This window comes from Elgaria multicarinata, chromosome 4 (assembly GCF_023053635.1).
Source record: "Elgaria multicarinata webbii isolate HBS135686 ecotype San Diego chromosome 4, rElgMul1.1.pri, whole genome shotgun sequence".
Taxonomy (NCBI): Eukaryota; Metazoa; Chordata; class Lepidosauria; order Squamata; family Anguidae; genus Elgaria; species Elgaria multicarinata.
The window spans coordinates 65,039,895-65,060,539 of NC_086174.1; the positions used below are offsets into that span (position 1 = coordinate 65,039,895).

The window sequence follows — 20,645 nt, forward strand, 5'->3', positions numbered from 1 at the left end:
TTGCCTCCAAAATTAATTGAGCTTTTCGAGTGTTGGAGTCTACTCTCAAATTATTTTTAGTTCTCATGATTGACAGAGAACTTTTTTTTTAAAAAAAAAATCCCAATGTTAACATTTACAAGAAGACACGACACTTTTAAGCTACTGGAAAAGTTGCAAATTTCTAATCAGTTTCCCAGGTGATGTACATTATGAGCCAATTACTGAATAAAAAGTATCTTACTGTTGTGAAAATCAGCTCATAGATGGGAATACCTTAAATTATTAAAAGCTTTAAAATGGAAATGTACTTAAAATTTTATTTTATAAACCATTTCCCCCTGTACCATAAAGACCTTATTAAAACCCTGATTTTCATCAGACTCCTAGGTTTGATGAAATTAATGTGACCTGCAATAATTTCCGGAGTGAGTTCATTTAAGTAGTCATTTGTTCTATCATTATAATACCATTATCAATCTGAGTGTCGTGTACAGGTATGCTAAAAAAATATAAAATTCAACCCCTCAAAAAATGGAAATTACTTGCATAAGGTTTTCTTGAAAACTCAATTTTCTTATTTCCAAGAATAACAGTTTTGTTCATTTGTGAGTGATGTAAGAGAGAGTGGGAATTGTGGAAACTTTTCCCTTTTCCTTTGCCACACTATATTCCAACCCCCTCATTTCTCCACCTTGCCTCAAGACATCTTTGATTTTACAGGTGGACCTCAGTTCACTTCTAAGGATACTTTTTATTGTTTATATTATGTTTTATTGTTCTTGTAGAAAGAAGACCCCTCAACAACTGGCTATAATTAAAAAGGTGTATGGAAACTCTGTCTCCGTCCCCAAGGAGAAAATTCTCCAAAATTCTTGCCTCTCCCATCATCTTTTACTAGAGTTTTCGTCCCCCCACAAAATGCCCAAAATGGAAGAATCAAAATTTTCAACACAGCACTAGTGCAAATCAAGTCACAATCTTCCCCTTAGGCATTTCCCTATCTTTCTGTCAAGTGTTTTCTGTTGAATTTTCAGCTTCTTCAGGTTACTTAATAATGAATCTTAATCACAAATACTAGTAAACATTTCTTTTATATTACTTTTTAATTCTATTTTGATAAATGTGTGTTTGTTTTCAATAGTACCAGAATTCTGATATGCAAGGAGTGGTCTGTGATCTGAACAACTACATAGAACAGCGGTTGGATGTAGGAGGGAACAATCAACTGCTCTTATATGAATTGAGTAGCATCATTCGAATGGGTAAGAAATGTTGTGTGTTTTTGCTCTGAAATTTATGTGGTAGTTTGAAAAATATTTTAAAACATTGTTTAGAACATTATTATCAAAGAAAGGCTAAACACACCCTGGATCTTAACCCAAATTAGAATTACTTGCAGAAAGCACCGGCACTATAGGATTTTATTGGAAGTGGAATATTTAGCCCTAAGTAATTGCATTTCAGTTTAAGAAGCAATTTTAATGCAAACTACTCAGAAAAAAAATAGAATTCTCACCTCATCACTGTCTAAAGTGAAATAAATATACTCCAGTTTTTCACACTAAAAGTTGAAATTCATATTTATATCACTTTTTTCTTGTGTGACATAGGCTGATTAGAAAAAAATGCATGTGTGTAAATGAACCTAATGACAGCCATAACCAATAGCTAGATTTCAGTTCATTTTTTAAAAATACGTATGTTGGTATCAGCTGACTTTATGTTGACTGGTTCATGTTTTTCCTTATCCTTCCATTTTAGTCTCTTTTCAATACAACAGTGGTTGTATTGCTGTTAAGATGTATTGAATGGGTGTTGTATATTTTATAAATGCCATGTGGTTACTGGGTAATGAATTAAATCTGACATAACAGTTGTGATGCCCAGGTACATGATCATTTCAGGATTTCTGTGTGTACACATTTTTCTAACTTGTTAAATTTTAGTGATAAGATAATTCTTCAAGGTTGTGCAGTTGGAACCCTTCAAACTTATCTCTGAAGATGGCTAAACCAGTTCACAGATGTTTTATTTATAAATCCTGCGGGTTAACTGCTGATTAAACCAGTTTTATTTCAATACTGTCATAATTTTAATGATCCAGGTTGTGCATGACTCAGGGCAATCTTTTCCTCAGCCTAATTTATCTCACAAAATTGTTGTCAAAATAAAGTCGGCTGGCAGAGAACCATGTACTTCATCTTGAGCCTGCAGGAAAGGCAGGATATGTGTTAATCGTAATAATAAATATATGCTGTATAGAGTATGCAAGTCAAGTGTATTTTAAATAAGTAGTTCTCCTCATATGATCCAGTTTTTCAGGGAATTTCCCTGTTTCATATAAGGGGTTTAGTTTTCTAATGCAAAGAATGAAGGGATTCAAGGCAGGGAGATGGGCTGCAGGAACTTAACAGGAACTAGTGGGATAGGTAATAATAAAGCAAGACTGATAGGTTAAGATGGACCTTTGAAAGGCATTGAAAATCCAGTGGAGACTGGTGGCCCCCATTTTGGTGGTGCTGTGAATCTATTCAGGATCAGAGCCAGCCAGAACTCTAAGGAGCTATCCAAGGTGCTGAACCCCATCCCCAGAGTTCTGGTTGGTTCTGACTGAAACCCAGAATGGCAGCCACTGAAATCAGAGCCTCCAGTCTCTACTATGAAAATCTATTCCTTTGCCTCACCCTCACTACTGGAAGGTCTGCTCTGCTTTTCCATTTTCGCTAGATTATGCCCATATACACTGTATTTTTGTATTTTTCACTTTCTGTTAAATCAGTGATTTGATCATTAAAGAAAACAAGCTCAGTATAGGAAAATGTCTTGTCAGTAGCTGATATGGATTTGAACAGTCAACCCACTTTTCCTCTAGGGTTTTCCAAAGAGGAAGTTTTAACATAAATTTTATATACAATTCTATAGAATATATTTTTATTTAAATGTTATTACAAATTAATCTAATATATTAACAGAGTAACTTTCATTATTTAATATAATTCTTGATTATTATTGTTTTACATATCAGATTAATATTGACTGTAGATGCGTAAGCTAGTTGGGAGACACTCGCAACAGCAGCAAGAGTACTTATATATCATTCTTCTTAATGTTTTTTTTTAATTGTTGCAGCTACAAATGCGGATGGATTTGCACTGTATTTCCTGGGTGACTGTAATAATGTAAGTATGTGCTTGGAAAGCTATATTTTATATGACGAATGCCTCCTTCCAAGGTGTTTCACACAATTTACTGCACAGAGTATTACTATGCATTGATTCTGAGCTTCATTGGTGCATTTTTGTAAATGTAGCTGATCAATTATACTGCTGAACAAGTTTCTCCACTGACCTTCCAAAAGCCCTCTGCACTAAGTATTTTTGGGGGTTTGGATTTAAAGATTTGTGCTGTTAAGCCAGTCTGTTTATCTGTTCAAGTTGTTGAAAATCCCCCCTTGCATCTAAAGCATGCATGGGGATCCTCCATTTCTTGGGCTGAATATGGCCCATGGGGAGCTCCCCATCTGGCCTGCCAGGTCACTTCCCCAGACTCCACTCTTTTCACCTCCCCCAATACAGAGAGAGGTCCAGGAAAAGGGTTAATCTACAGTCTGCTGCAGTTCTGACATAAGCCCTTTCCCCTGCCAGAGGTTCCTTTGTCAGCACTGGGGCAAAAGAAAGAGCTTACCTGTGTGTTTCCAAGCCCAATTCAAAGTGCTGGTTTCGACCTTTAAATCTGTAAATGGTTTGGGACCAAGTTACTTGAAGGACCGCCTTCACCCATATCAGCCTGCCTGCACCCTAAGATCAGAAAGAGAGGCCCTTCTCATTTGCCCACCTGTGGGGGCAATTAGGTGGGTGTCCACTCATGAGAGGGACTTCTTTTGGGTTGGTTCCAAACTTCTGGAACAAACTTCCATCGGAGATCTGCCATGCACCTTCCTTGCAGGCTTTCAAGAAGGCCTTAAAACATTTTATTTTACCATGGCCTTCTCATGATGAGTATTGATATTGTTGTTATTATTGCTACTATTGTTCCTGCTGGTTTTATTATTGATTTTATTGTTTTAATTAAGAACATAAGAAGTGCCATGCTGGATCAGACTGAGGGTCCGTCTAGTCCAGCAGTCTGTTCACGCAGTGGCCAACCAGCTATTGACGAGGGACCAATAAAGCAGGACAAGGTGCAACATCACCCTCCCACCCGTGTTCACCAGCAACTGGTGCACACATTACTGCCTTGAACACTGGAGGTAGCACATAACCATCAGGGCTAGTAGCCATTGACAGACTTCTCCAGGAACTTACCCAACCTCCTTTTAAAGCTATCCAAATTGTTGGCCATCATTGCATCTTATGGTAGAGAATTCCAAAATTTAACTATTTGTCCTGGCTCTCCCACCAATCAACTTCATGGGATGACCTCAGGTTCTAGTATTTTGAGAGAGCGAGAGAGAAAAGTGTCTCCCTATCCACATTCTCCACACCATGCATAATTTGCCACCATCTTACATGATGCCTGATTTTAGTGTTCTTATATTTTTCTTCTTTGGTTTCACATTTCAATTCTCTGAAGAACTCTTCGATAAATCCCTTCTGATCCCATCAACTTATTGCAGTTTTGTAGCTGGTAAAGTCCTCTGTTGGCAGAATTCTTGTGATGTATAACTTGCAAAAATGGATGAAGATAGGAATGACTCTGTTCAGATGACACACTAAGGCCATAGCTAGACCTAAGGTTTATCCCAGGATTGTCCTGGGGTCAAACCTGTTCATCTAAGTGCTACACAGGGCATCCTGCGCTCAGGCAGGGACGAACCCGGGATGATCCTGGGATAAACCTTAGGTCTAGCTACGGCTTTAGTCACGGTGGTTGAGCATTTTGAGCTAAACATTATGGATTAGCATGTCGTGTGAACCATGACTTGGCTTGTTGTGCAAACCAATCCTAACCACAGTTTAAATACACTCACTAACCATTTGCTGCAAAAGGGTTAGCAGCCTAACCATGACTTAGCATGTTGTATGAACCAGATCAATATATATGCTACTGGGTACATTTTCCGTAAATGTTGATGTGGTGTCTTTGCTGTAAAAAAGACAGTAAGAAGCCACAAACACAAATATATGTTCATCCTTTGAGGATAATTTATTAAGTTCCTATTCTAAAGTACAAAATAATGAAGTGTTAATTCTACCTGATAGACAGTGCCATCTAGTGACTCTGCTTAACATTTTATAAAATAGACTAGCTGAATGTGTGTTTTTAATGGATTAGATCCAGAGAAGCATGAGCAGAACCCTGCTTGTGCAATGGTGGGTTTGTTATTTTTAGCTTCTCCTTTCCACTGTAAGCTCCTGTGGTTCTCCCCCCCCACTACTTTTGAGGAACCTCGTGGGGCAGGTTTTGGGGGCTGGAGTGCAACAACAGAATTGCTCAGATTTGAGGAGGCTGCCTTGCACATGCAGAAGGGCCTTTTTACTGGCACAAGGCACCTTTGGACCCAAGTCAGAGTCCCTTATTTTTCATACATTCTTTGTAAGGAGAAGCTTAAGATAAGGTAAACATGTACTTTATTTTATTTAAACTGAGGACTATTTCTTTTTCATTTTAAGACAATATACATAAGAGACATCGTAGATCTTACAACAGATGTTACCAACATAAAAAATTATTCAACACATAACTGATTATATTATATTATATTATATTGAATTACTCCTCTTCAACCTGATCAAACAGACTTCCTAAAAATGTTTGACAACTAATTTTATAGTATCACATACCTTCAGTAGCCATTCTTCCCCCACACAAAGGTGCTGAACCCATTTTCCAGTGCTTCCTATAGACAAGACTAGCAAATATTAACAGATGTAGGGCTATTTCATGATGTTACAGTGTAATGTGTTCTACATAATATAAAAATGTGCTTAGATTATAAGCATAGACCAACATCTTTGAAGTCTTAAATAGCCCCATTTATGGCAAAGCCAACTGTTTTATTAACGGTCTTCTGAACTCCATGTAACTATTTCTATAAGGGCAAATTAGCCAAATTTCAGCCTATCAGGAGTCTTCGTTAAAGAACTTAAACTGGCCATTTTGGAGCAAAGGGCAGATTGCAATATGAAACAGCTGAATTACAATTCATTCAGATGTTCAGTTCTGTCTCTTGTGGCTTGGATCAGAATAAAGTGATTATTTTTAAATCACACTACACGTGCTAATTAGCTCACCAACATTGGGATGTCTGTGTTACCACTCAACAACTGTTTTTTTTTAAAGTCCTCTTTAACATAATTATCATTGTCTATACATTCTGCATTTCATTTCCCTCTAATCTCACTCTTTACAATTCCCCTCTCCTTCCCAACCATGTGTGTGCATGTGTGGGTCCATACCTGTGTGTGTGTGTGTGTGTGTGTACATCCATCTATCTATCTATCTATCTATATCTAACTTAGCATAGCAGTTCATGTGTCTGATGAAACAGACTGTAGTCCATGAAAGCTTTTGCCATAATAAATGTGTTAGTCCTTAATGTGCCATAGGACTCTATTACATTTTATATATTTTCCAGGAGGATAAATATTACTGAGTAAACATTTTAAAGTAATTTCCTCATATGTTTAAGGATAATGTTTTTGCAAATATTTGGCAAAGAGAATATTCCATATTTCCTTATTGTCAACAGTGTTTTTTTAGATTCTTCTCTATTTTGACAAACAATTTTAACTCTGCATCTTTTTTATTTCCAATAGTAAATGATAAAGTTTAGATAGTGACTTTATTTTAAAAGCATTAATTAGCCTTTCAAATCCTTGTAATACTTGAGACAAGTTAAAAAATTTTTTTTCCAGTTGTTCAGAAAATATATTTGAAGAACTGAAGATCAATTCTTGAAATAAACTACAAATAACTAGTGCTTTAATTATAACATTTATAACAAGATTCTGTTACCGGGTGGTTGGAGGGTGTGATATAGAAAGTGTCCTTGTTACTTGCATTTGTGAATGGTATACTATGCATAGTGCTTCTGTCATATTGGTTCAACATAATAAGATACTTGGTGTGAATTCACATCTAATGTTTGTGATAATTACAGTCAATTATCGCAGATGCAGGTATTAAGTATGAGAGTGACAACCATTTCATAGGTTGGCTATCATCCATCACATGATGCTAGTTACTTACGTGTAAACATCCCTTCTGTTATGAAACATTTATTAGCCCCAACTTTTTAATGTGAAAATCCAGTATTTGATCTTTGTATATGATTATTTAGGCAAAAGTGGCCAAATCATAGTAGAAAGTATGATAGATTTAGTCTGTTGGTTAGTGTATGAAAGGCACTGACATTGGTTATTTTTGTACATCCAGGGTTCCAGGTTGTCCTAGCTTATTGTTTACCAATTGCTCTCACTTGGCACTTCTCATCTGCAGGAATGGCTAAACTAAACAGAAACTCACCATGAAGGAAAAGCTTACTGTTATGTCCAAATCAGGATTCCTCATTTGGTATTTGCCTAGGAAGCCAGAATCTGAAGCTAGGAGTCAGGAATATAATTGTCATGCTAAACCACAGTTAAAGAAAATTGGCATAGCATCCGAATTGACAATCCTTGATTGCAGTCAATCAGCAAATCAGAACCTGAAACCATAGGATGAAGTGACGTTGCACACTATTGTTTGTGCCAACTATGATTTGTCATGACATCTACTGTAAATTGACAAACAATTATGACTGTTGCTCCACCTCCATGAACTACGGCACCATAAAGGCCTGCTTTTTTCTTCTGCTAAGCAAACATGAAACAAAAGAAACCATGGCTTTTTCTGGTGGTTTCCTGAACATGCCAGTTGTCATTGCTCTAATCTATCTATAGCTCCACTTTCCTTGTTCGCTATCCAGGTCTTGCCGATCATGTTGTTGTTGTTGTTGTTGCAGAGCCCTCAGAGTGATTTATGTTGAAAGCTTAAACTAGTCAAACAATGAATTAATAAAACATACTGAATTATTTGCTGAATTACTAGATGTGAGGGACTTGGGATAAAGGACAGTAAAAAAGGATCAAATGATACAAAAAAAGGAGCTTAATTGCAGTGTTCAGTAAGCTTGCCAGAGTTGGGTTTGGGTAGTCAGGAGATGGGATGGGTGTAGGTGAATAACAGGGCAAGTTTTAGAAAAAACTACACTGGCTAGGTATTTGCCATTGTCTGTCTAAGACTCAGCACAGCTGCACTTTGGTCTTAGAGAGAAAATTAGGTTGAGCAAGCACTTCTGGAAAGCAAATTATGCTTTATACCTCTGTTCAGGTGACAGTTGTAGAGAACCATAAGATAAATTGAGTAGGGGAGGGGGATAGAACTTGAGAATCTAACTCTGGAAAAGGCAAAAATGTGCTGTGTGATCCATAAAGTCAAGAGTTGCCCGAAATGTTGCCAAACAGGGCAGTCTTCAGCCAGCCCACCTCTTAAGAGAAGCTGATATTGGCAATGTTACATCACATGTTTTTAGTTGGCCATGGCAGAGTGGGTTGGGGTAGCATCTGGGGACTGGTAGGAGGAGGGTCCTAAATTAGCTTGAAAATAGGGCTTCGCTCATAGAATCATGGTTTGGCTTGTAAACTATTGTTAGCACAAACCATAATTTGGCATGACCTAACCAAATGAAGCAGATATAACTGATTTTGGATGCCTCCAGAGGTTTAACCTGATCAAGTATTTTGACATTTAAACTGATAGCCTAAAACCCTTAAAACATCAGACTGGAGCAGCTAAACATTTAGGTCAGTATTGGCACGAACTTATAGTACCCCTGAATTATAAACTTGTTGCTTTCTTTATTTTAATCATTATGTAATCTTGTATTAAATAGCTTCAAAACAATGGAATAAATTTTGAAATTCAATCTGAAGGGATCAAGAAAATGAGCTGTTGATAATAATCTACATGTCTTTATTAACACTAAGATGCAGATGCAGTTTAGATAGGCTATGTTTTTTTGAGACATCAGTGGCATGTGGCCTTTGATCTAATATTTATTTCTTCTTCATGATCTCTGTGCATCCTATTTATGGGTTCTGTACCTGCACAAAGCCCCATTTTGGGAAACTTCTATAGCTGGGTAATTTAGATGAGAACCCTCCCTCACTGTTCACATGTTCCTAGTGGGTTCCTGCTTATCCCTTTGGTTCTCTTTTGACCGCACACTGACTTTTAGAAGTGTCATGGACAGAACAGTGATTTTTTTAAAAAAACAACAACCATGTAATATGTCAGCATTTTAAAAAGTGAATGTAAACTTTCAGAGATTAATTTTTGCATGTGTGTGTGATATAAAATTCTGAATTGCTGTGGAAACAGCCAGACATTTCAATTGCACTTTCTTTCTTGTTCTTCCTCTCAGAGTCTTTGTGTGTTCACACCACCGGGAGTAAAGGATGGACAACCACAGCTTGTTCCTGTAGGACCCGTTCAACTTGGCACCACAGTATCTGCACATGTAGCCAAATCTAGGAAAACGTTATTGGTAGAAGATATTTTGGGGGTAAGTTGCTATCTTGTTTTAAAATAATGTCGAACAAAACAATCTAAAGCCATAGATCTGCTGGCTGGAGGGCGCTTAAATGAAGCAGACATGACGTTTCACTGGTAGAAAGGAGATCTGCTGGCAGTGGGGGGCAAATCTGCTACTAATTCCCTCCTGTTCTTCCTGTAGTAAGTTCCAAGACTATAGATCTACCACCGACAGTGTTTACACAAGTGTTCCAGGGGTGGAGGCAGCCTCCAATTCACTGTATCCAAAGCCCCTTTGTTCTCTTAAGAGACCCCTGGATCAAGCCCCTCAACTGCACCAACTTGGAGTTTAAAAAAACCAAAAACAAAGTAGAGAAGTCACTGGAGGAAACCTCTCACCCACCCCGATTTCCAGCCCTGACCAGCATGAGCCAGCAGGACTTTGGACGTGGAAGATGGTTCACCAGTTCACTCCCCTCTTTCCTCCTTGCGATTGTGCTCTTAGTCTGTCATCCTACATACACATAGTTGGGGATAAGCCCTATGGAACTTAGTCGGACTTAACTTCTGAGTAGGCATTCATAAGATTGCACTCTTAGGCTGCAATCCTATACACACATCTGTGAGAGTAAGTCCTGTTATGTTCAGTGGAACTTTCTTCTGAGTAAACCTGTACAGATTTTAATTGTAAGTCATTTAATTTTGAATCTGTTGAGGAGATCAAAAAAAGGTAAAAGCATTTATATACTAGAAAGGCACAGTAATATAGAGAGATTTCATCTAAGTATAATGATATATGTTTCATCTAAGTTCTATAAACACTTACTGCAAAACAGATCAGTAGCATAGCCTAGTGCCCCACTGGTCTGGGGTTTCCCATTGTTTATTCTTCACAAGGAATGTGTTGCATGCGCAATAGGAAATCATTGGCCAATTCAGAGCATTTCCCTTGGGTAAGAAAGAAAAGGGAGGCTCCATGTGCATGGGCTGTGGATGGTGTCCATGAGCTGCTTTTCTATCTCTCTAGTCAGCACAACGTAGAACTTGAAAGTGGGCAATTATGTGTCTTCTTTAAAATTAATAATTATTTTCGTAACCTTTTAGCAGTCGTAGTGGTTTTGCATCCCTCATTACAACCTTGTGAGATAGATAATTCACATTTTACCAAAGTTGAATGGAATCTGTAATAGTAGGCTGTGAAGTCCAGTGAGTGAGTTTGCGCTTAAGATTTCAGCAAGGATATCCCAGGGATATGGACAAAAATTGACACAAGTTTAATAATAAGTGAAACGAATGTTATAACACCGTATAAAACTGTGCTTGCCTTTCTAGGATGAGCGGTTTCCCAAAGGTACTGGCCTGGAAACAGGGACTCATATCAAGTCTGTGCTTTGTTTGCCAATTGTTACTGCAGTTGGTGACTTGATAGGTATCTTGGAACTTTATCGACATTGGGGCAACGACACTTTCCATGTCAGTCATCAAGAGGTGATGTTACTTTTAAATGTTGCTTTTCAATTATTGTGTAGCTGAGATGGGTTTACTTAATTAACTTTCATTAGATGCAATGTGTAGTTGACCCCACAGATGGGGTTTGTAGCTGCCTCAGGTTCATTTACAGTGAGATGTATGGGTTTATTTATAATCTTCATATTTGACATTTTGTTATTTGCAAAGTAGAGCAGTGGTCCTCAATTGGTGGGTCGCAACCCAAAAGTGGGTTACGAGATCAGTCCAGATGGCTCGCAGAAAAGCTGTTGCTGCCTTGTTGGGCAATTGTGAAATTGTAAAAGTGGGTCCTATGTGGCAGGTTGGGAGTCCGAGGTGGGTCTCGGGTCTGGACCAGTTGAAGACCACTGAAGCAGAGTAATATTATTTCTGAACTGCATCATTGCCATGAATAATGGGATCACTGGGGAAAACTAAATTCAGTTAGCATAATCTAGAAATACCCTTGCTTCTTTGTGGTCCCTGTGCAGTCCCTTATGTGGGTTTTGAACTTGTGCAGAGCTCTGTTTTGGATACGTTTTTAGTGGGCTAGAGTTTTGGAGGGAGCTTCATTCCACTCTCTGATTGAATGCCTAAGGGAACATGGCTCGTACCTTCCAACTCAGTTCTCTTTTCAACTGCTGCAACTTCAGGAAACCTTTTGGGTTTAAGCTAAAGGTAACCCCCACCCACTCCCACCACAATGAAGCAGTTATTTTATTTTGTACTTTTTTATTTGTTCCTTGTCATCTGTGGCCCTCTCCATTTTGACTCTGTCCTTTTCTGTCCATTATGTTAACATTGGGGTCAGACTCCAATGTCTCATATGGAGGATAGCAGGCCACATGCTGAGCAAGTCCTGTAAATGACTAAATCTTTGGAGTTAGTGGTACAAAATGCTAATCCTCCTTTTCTAGATGCAGTGTTCCACTTAGTGCATATTGACTTTTTGGAACTGGCTACCGTACTCATGCTGCCCAGCCTTCTTCAGGTAGCAAAGAACCCATGGGCAAAATCCTCTCCTATACCACCAACGTCTAGGATTTAAACAAAAGATTGTGACTTTTTGTTTTTAAACATCCTTCACTTACTTCCATCATAGTCAAAGTTACTCAATTTAAGTCTGAATGACGAAGCCATTCCACCCTCACACACAAGGAAGACCATAGGTTGGTCACATTGGACCACAAGTTGTACTTGACGGCAGCTGAGGATAGTGAACTATCAGGCCTTATGGCACATTACCAACATTGCTTTTTGAAGAAAGGCTAATTTTTTGAGCACTTGCTTGATGACAAGTGAGAAGGCACCAAGAAGCAGTACAGTTATCCAAGCAGCAAATGAACACATTGTAAGATATGGCTGACTGTCGTTCCAGATCCATGGCTGCCGCCATCACATTCAATAGTCATGACCCAATAAGCTAAAAGTTGTATTGAGGATCTCCCATTTATTTGATGTCAAGGATTTATTCAGTGAAATTACCAATGCCCCCATGATCTGTCCAAATAGATGGGGCCACTAGTATATCCTATATTCGGCCATGCACTTAGCATCGATCACCATTGGGTTGCACAGCATCTCAATCTCAATTGCTTCAAAGGTTTTGTCAGTTAGTATTGCAATCTGAGAAAATTGTGTTTTCAGTGGCCAACCAAGGTCATCTAATAGATGCAAAGGTTCCGATACCAAGAGGTGTCAACTTTCTATGCCATCATCACTTGAGACTCAGCCATCCCCTCTTTTGGCTTTCACCTCAGAGGGTTCCTCAGGAAGTGTGTGGCAGGACATCACCTTGGACCAATGGGTACTCACCATCATCCAGGTTGGTTATGTGATAGTGTTTGCTTCTCTTTCTTCAGATCTATCTAGATATCCATCCTACCTAACTAAAATCATTTCTAGACTGCCTTTAAGGATAGAACTCTATTGCACAACCAACCTGTCTCTTCCTTTAGAGGAGGAGATCTTGACACTCCTCTGAAAGGGGACATTGGAACTGTTGCTCAATGGGCAGAGGTGAGCAAGTTGTGGCCCTAAGATGTTGGGCTGCAACTCCCATCACCATGTCCTGCTTGTGGTTCCGTGGTCGACAGCTGGTTGGCCGCTATGTAAACAGATTGCTGGAGCAGATGGACCCTTGGTCTCTTCTTATGTTCTTATTCCTCAGTATTGGCTATGCCAGCAATGGCTGATGGGAGTGAGGGTGAGGTTGTATATTTGAAAGGAGAATAGGATAGTGCTCAGTGAAGCCCTCATAATGTCTTCACGTTCCTTAGTTGGGCCTTGGCTATAGTCACCATTTGGTATTCTAGAGTGCAGTGTGCCAGCTTGTATAGAAGTATATAGGAAGTATGCATAGGCCTCCTGTTAAAAATAATGGTTTGTATGCTAAGGTGCATAGGTACCTTTGTACATGTGGGTGACAGCCAACCGATCTGGGTTGGAGGATCATGACCTCTGTTTGTTAAATGTTCTTCTCAATGTGGCGTTGCACTTGTTGTGTGATAGCTAGGGAAAGATCCTTGTCTATTGTCGGCACTACATTTGTGGAACACCCTCCCCGTGCAGGTACAATCCTGGTTGACCTTGCAGTCACTCAAGTACCAGGTCAAAACTCTTCTGTTTACATGGGCATTTTTATTTATTTATTTATTTAGAGTATTTTTATCTCGCACCTCAGCCAAAAGGCTCTCGGAGCGGCTTACAATGTATCAATACAGAAGACAGTCCCTACCCTCAGGCTTACATTCTAAAAAAAGACGTGACACACAAGGAAAAGTGGATGGGGAGGGAAGAGGGAGAAAATAAAAAGAAATTAAGGAGACTGTTTAGGCTGGTGGGAAGGCCCTGCTCCTTCCTCTCATCTCCCAATGGAGGGGCAAACCAACAGCTCCTTCTTCCCCACAAAGTGAAGATGTTAGCCCTGTGGGGGTGGGGTCCAACTGAAGCAGGCCCCAATGGTGCCTGCCTGCTCCAGTCTCCCTCGCATCTTCTTCCCCACATTTTAAGCTGGCTGGCCTGTTTTACTGTATTTTATTCCCTTTTGCTGCTGTTTTATAATTGTATTTTATTGCATTTTGTGATTGTAGGAACATTTTTTGTTATATTTATTACTTACCATCGCCACCCTGATATACTTGAGTTGCAGTTTACAAATATCCAATGAAATCAATAAAAATAAATAAGATTTTTTTTGTATTTCAGGTTGCAACAGCGAATCTTTCATGGGCCTCAGTAGCACTACATCAAGTAGAGGTAAGCCTCTGGATTAAATTTTGGTTTTTTAAGGAAAGCAGTACATTAATTTTAGGAAGATAAAACTTTATCATTCAGCCTTGTAATATCCGAATGATGTAATTCCTTGAGCCCAATCCAAATTAGGCTCCATCATGCTTCCAATGATAACCCAAAGTCGTCCTTGTTGTCTACCCCTGATGTAAGAGCTATTGATAACTTACTAAATGCACCTAGCAGTGGGGATAGCTTGCAGCAGGCTTCTATTCACCTGTAGATGCTGCACAGGTATATGCAGTAGTGCCCAGAGATTCCCGGCAGTCATGGATGCTACCATTTTTGTTCCAATTCCCATGCCCCTATTTGAGGCTACATTCTCTTTGGTTCCTGCCGGCTATAGCCACTGCTGTTCATATCCCCAGCAGTGCCTAGGGCCTAACAGAGGCTTCAACTTGAGCCCTTGCTACCACCACACAAGTTTGGGTTTGGGGGAGAATCAAAGAAGCCTATGTCAAGTCATATCAAACTTGGTATAGAGTCTGAAATGGTCTGGGCCCAGTTCCATATGGGTTTAGGGTAGGTGATCATTCTTAAATGTTCATTTTGAGTCACCCACTGTTTCCCCATCACAATTCTACATATACAAATAACATACCTTGTTTGAAATCTTTTTTGGTTCAGAATATGCATAAGCACATGATAAGTTCTCTTCCACTAAATTTAAAAACCCATATGTACCTCTTTCCCAGTAAATGCTTTCCCAAAACTCCTTGCCTATATCCTGCAAACAAATTAACTCGGTTTTCTTCCCACCAATTTAGTGTATTTATAAAATTCCCCAAACCACAAATTTTAAAATCCAAACAAACCAGAGAGAGCACACCAGCAAAAGGCTCTTCAACACTAGCACTTGACATCCACTTGACTCAGATGAGGCATGAACTTGGCAATTGTGATGGGTGCTATAGGCCCAGGACTGCCTCGTTTCTCTTTCTTTGTGTTCTCCAAAGGAAAAAACACACATCACCACCCCAAATTCATAGGTATTATTGGGCAATGGCAATTGGTAGAAGATAACTCACCTCAATCATTGGTTGCCTTATAAGCTGCTTCTGTAAGATGAGAGAATTGGAGAAAGGTAATCTTTGTTACAGAAACCTGAACACTTTAGTTTTCTGAATAGGTTTGTAGGAGTGGCTGTGAGCTGGTATCCCAGGTTTTTGCATTGACAGTTTCTATCCAAAGGCGGAAGCAGGCAGTAAAGTCTTCAGGAGCCATTTTAGAGTAATAAAGAAATGGAATAATAATCAGCATGACTATATTTGTACAGCAAATAATTGCCGACCAAAGTACAACATAGATGTAGTTGCTTCTGTTTATATTTTAACATATTACCCATATATCTTCGTTTATTCCTTCTTGGTAAACAACCTGGCTAGGTAGCATATACATTCCACAGATTTACACTGATTCTAATCTTCTGCTTAAATAAGCAATAGTATTCCAAATATTCTGATCAGGTATCCAGAGGCCTTGCCAAACAGACTGAACTGAATGACTTCCTGCTTGATGTATCAAAGTAAGTGACACTTGAAATTCGATCTCAGTAGCTGTATTATGTGCATTTTTCCATAGGTAGTTGGTATATTTTGATTCCTCGCTATTTACTCATTCCTCTGGGAATTGGTTTAAAGGTACCCATTATTTTCCTGTTCAAGTAAGAAGGCATATGGGTTCTGCTCCTCCACCACCCAAGCCAAAGCTGGGAATATGAGATCAGGCTTTTGACCTAGCCCTTCAGCCTAGGCGCCTCCCCTCAAGTTAGTTCCCTGCCTTTGCCCTGTCAGAGCTTGCGTCAACCTCACTGCTCCTTACTTCACGTTTTCATAGAATCATAGTATCATAGAATAGCAGAGTTGGAAGGGGCCTACAAGGCCATCGAGTCCAACCCCCTGCTCAATGCAGGAATCCTTTTTTTCAATTTCCTCTTACTTTGCCGTCTGTAAATCAGAGCAAGAGGGTGATTAAACATAGTCAAGGTTTCAGAATCATGAGGCAAAGGAATCATAATCAGCAGTAGGTCCAGACCCCCCTGATGATGCAGGCAGGGTGATCTGTGACCAACCTACAGCACCACACACTCTTCAAGGTGAGCTTTTCAACATTGGCAGCTGTTGCCTCACTAGCTCAGTCGCAGGTGCAGGGACTCCCCTCTCCACCCCGAACCTTTGCCTTGTGTTTTTCATTTCAGCAACTGCCTGGCAGCATGCTTGGAGGGAGAGCAAGACACTCATGGTTTCCAGGTGGTGTGTGAGCACTCAGCTCTGTTTTTTTTAGCTCACTCTGACCAGCTGGATCTCAGCATGCATCCTCGCGCTCACAAGTACAAATTGCACAATCTTCATCTGATTCCATAGTTTCTTTACCGCCTAGACACAGTAGGAAGGATAAATATAAGTAATCCAAGTGCTCTTGGACTACCCCACATTCCTCTGAAGAATTTCAGGGTGAATCCCTTAGCAGCAGGCCCACTACTAAGGGTAAAGCGAAAGAAATCAATCGACCACAAGTGCTTAACACGGATACTGACACTGTCTTGTTTAATTGATTATATATAATCTGCAGTGGGAGCCTTTTCAATTCTGGGCCTTGCCCTTTAGGCTGCCTTCAGCACCAAGGATATTATCAAAGTGGTTTTGGCTCACTTAAGACCTAAGCCTGATGCATCTGTCCTTCCCTTGATTACTTTCTGATCCATTCCCTCTTTCTACAGTAAGCTCATTGGGATTTGGATTGAACTGTACAGTGCCTAACAAGCCATGGCTTATTAATCAATTACAAAAAAGCCGGTTCACTCTTCACAGAGGGAGCCCTGAAAGACACAGTTCTCCAGAGCACATTCACAAGTTAAGGGAAGCAGTCCAGCTTCTCAAAACAGTAAAGTTTGCAGATCTCATGCCACTAGGACACCTATTAGGCTCCCTGATGTCATGTTTGAGAATTCTCTCTCTGGTCCGACTACATTCATTACCACTACAATAGCTCCTCCTATCATCTCAAGACAGCATATCTCACAAGCATTACTGCAGAATACCTCTTTCCTCATCCAGTCAGAACATCTCTGGAGTTGGGAAAAGATTTCTCACTGGCAAAGGGGCACTCCACTCCAGGAGGATCCTCCAAAAAGCACTGTCACAACAGACATCAGTCTGGAGGGCTAGGTTGCAAACATTCAGTCACAGATTGTTCAAGGGCTCTGGTCCTAGCTCAGCCTTTACTTCCCTTCTGTATAGTACTGATTGACATTTGCACATCCCATAGTGGATGTCTCCTGGCTTGAACAGAGAATAGAATGTTAGATACTTATCGTAAAGGTTCCTTCCTGTTCAAAGCAAAGGAGGCAACCACACCCTCAAATGCCAGGCTGAGGCACAATTAGGCAATAAGATACTGCAGTATATACTCTGTGCAAAGATGTCTGTGCTTCCTCCTCTCGAACTGTTGTGCTTGGTTTATCCTCTGATTATTCTCACTATTCTGTTTCTTGCATATTGTGGCTCCTCTGAGTTAACCTGCCTATTACTTGATGACCAATGAACTGGAGGGGAGTAGCCCAGACTGAGTGACTGGTCAAAAGCCTAATCACAGCCTGATCCCTGCCTTGTTCTGGACTGTGGAGGGGCATAACCCTTAGTGAATGCCTCTTTTGCATTGAACAGAAAGGAACCTTCACAATAAAGTATTCAATGTTTCATTCTCTATGATGTGGACTGTGAAAGTCTACTGTTGTCATAAATTATAAGCATGATAAACAGGTTTGCAAGATTATTAGTTAATACTAAGCAGTGTTAAGTATATTTGATAGCTGCAGAATATTTGGGTTGAATCTAGACTTAGTCATGCATAAAGTAGAATAATTGAAGTCGATGGAATTTAAGTTAGTATGACTAGTGAATCTTGTACCTATTGCTGTCCAAGTTTGATGTATATTATTAAGTATAGAAATATCTTATGATTGTTGATAGCATCTTGGGTAGTTATTTCTCTTGGTTTCAGTAAAGTTAGTGCATATATCTATCTCCAATAGATTTAGCAAAAAATAAATTGGGCTGGGAGGAGTCCAAACAGGAACACATAATTTCTTGATAATAAACTTGTACATTACTAAGTAGCTCCTCCATTTTACATCTATTTCTGAATAGATGTAAAATTATAGATCTTCATGCATAGCCTTAAGCATAGGTCTTCCTTCTTATGTATTTTCTTTCTTGTGAGTCTGGATGTAACACAAAGATATACTCCATGCAATGATGTGTATCTCTTAGAAATATTGTAATTTAAGGCCAGTGAATCTTGAGAATGTGGAACATTTAAATATCTTTTGCTAATAAATTTGACATTTATCTTCCAATGACTTTGGACGTACTTGTACAGCTATTACATCTTAAGAGTGAGTTAGCTGCTGTTGTAGTTTGCAGAAACAAGGTCAGCCTGTCTTCCCAGAAACAACATGGTAAACCTGGCATAGAAGCCTGCTGCCAGTGTCCTGTGACCAATGCAAAGAAGAAGGGAAGGGAGAAGAAGAACCTTTAGGTTAGGGCAGAAGAAAAAATGCAGCAAACATTGTCTATATTATTGCACTAACAAAATCATTTATATGTGGTATTTAAGCGTAGTGCATACAAGAACCATGAAAACAATTGAAAGTACCTAAAGCATTTTCTGCAGCAAGACAAATGGGCCTTACATGTGTGAAATGTTAAGAGGATTTTAACCTTAGTTTTACTAACATCATAATTGTTACTGTCTGTACTTTTTGCATTGCATTTCCCTCTGACCTTGCTATTTATAATTGTTCTCCAACCATATGTATATTACCTGTAGCTCAGGATAACACTCCATGCATCTAGTGAAGTGGACTGTAGTCCACAAAAGCTTATGCCATAATAAATCTGTTAGTCTTCAAGGTCCCACTAGACTCTTTGTTGTTTTCTCTAATGGGTTGTATACTTACACAACTGCTTTGAACATTTGCTGAACTCCAGGGGCCCTGTCCCATATGCTGCAAAAGCTAGAGTTTGGAACTTGGACAAGAAAGATCTGGGTTCAGTTCCCTACTCAGCCGTGAAGACCACTGGGCAAGTCATTACCTCTCAGTCGAATCTGTTTCACGGGGTTGGTGTAAGGCTAACATTTATGCTGCCCTGAGTTTCTTGGAGGAAGGATAAGATACAAATGTGATAGATAAAAATCCTTATGCTACCAAACAGATGACTGGGTTATTTGTCAGCTCTAGTCACCTCTCTGTGGAAAGAAGGCTAAATTCACATTGTCTCCACTCCTAAAGTATAAGTGATCAGCTCTGTCAAAACTGACAAACCCAGTCTTCTGAACAGTCTGTGTGCATAGATCCAGTTCAGTGTGGGCTGAGAGAGGTTTATGCTGCATGGTTTCTTAAATAGGTGATAATCCATGTTTTTATTAGTAATTATATAACAGTGCAGTTCATTGTGAAATCTGAAAGTGATGTTATTAATAAGAACTTTATGTCTTCTTCTGCAGGACATATTTTGATAATATAGTCGCAATAGATGCTCTACTTGAACATATCATGGTAAGGTATTCCTCTTCCCACCCCCGCCCCAATTTCAATATTATAGCTGACTTTTTAGTCTTCCTCTTTAAAAATATATTGTACGAAAGTTGGGTTTTTTCTTTTCTTTTTTGTTATTCTTAGATCCATATAAATGTCTCTTGTAAATCAACACCTATGGTGCACATGCCCATTCAGAATATTAATTTTAAAAATCTTTCCAGAAATAAGTACATAATTTGTGAGCACTCCTGTAAAATAAACTAGGTTGCTATTGGATTTCCCCCCAACTCACATTACCTAGTGAGAGTTTCAACTAAAAGAAATTGGTTCAGACATAGTATTGCAAGTCAGATGACACTATGTTTAACCTTACTTTAGATGGTCACACTCAAGTGTTCCTTGACCCTAAATATATGGAGTATTTATATTGATTCAGAGTTTTCAGAAACCCTGCATTAATATCTTCAATTTACAGGGAGGATGGGGTTGGGTGGCTGCTTCTGCCAGGTTTGCCTAATGAATCAGATAAGCGTCTTTATGGTACATGCTACTTAGGACCACACTTTATGTGATGCTAAAGACATAGTTGTGTGAATCTTTTAAAAAAGCAGCTACTGAGGGCTCAGTTAGGATCAAGGCAGCGGAGAATGGGTGGAGTAAATCTTTTCCTCCCCTGTTGCAGTCCTAATGCTGGTATTAGTTCCAGAAGGGATGTTTGATTTCATTCAGAATGTTTTTTTTGGAGAGCAGAACAATTCTATTTCACACTCCATCGAAACACTGGCTAGATGGTATAGTCTACTTGCCATGGACTTGCCATGTTTCC

The 20,645-nt window shown here is 39.4% G+C and overlaps 1 protein-coding gene across 2 annotated transcripts in view; it reads left to right on the top strand.

Moving 5' to 3' along the window:
- PDE10A (phosphodiesterase 10A) overlaps positions 1–20,645 on the top strand; it is a 238,710-nt gene that overhangs the window by 183,472 nt on the left and 34,593 nt on the right. The window contains exons 5-11 of one of the 2 annotated variants that reach the window (XM_063124458.1): positions 1,124–1,244; positions 3,112–3,161; positions 9,389–9,529; positions 10,831–10,986; positions 14,194–14,244; positions 15,723–15,802; positions 19,786–19,837. In XM_063124458.1, coding sequence (XP_062980528.1) covers positions 1,124–1,244; positions 3,112–3,161; positions 9,389–9,529; positions 10,831–10,986; positions 14,194–14,244; positions 15,723–15,802; positions 19,786–19,837 — 651 coding nt within the window. The remainder of the gene's footprint in view (positions 1–1,123; positions 1,245–3,111; positions 3,162–9,388; positions 9,530–10,830; positions 10,987–14,193; positions 14,245–15,722; positions 15,803–19,785; positions 19,838–20,645) is intronic. The other variant, XM_063124459.1, reaches the window with a different exon arrangement.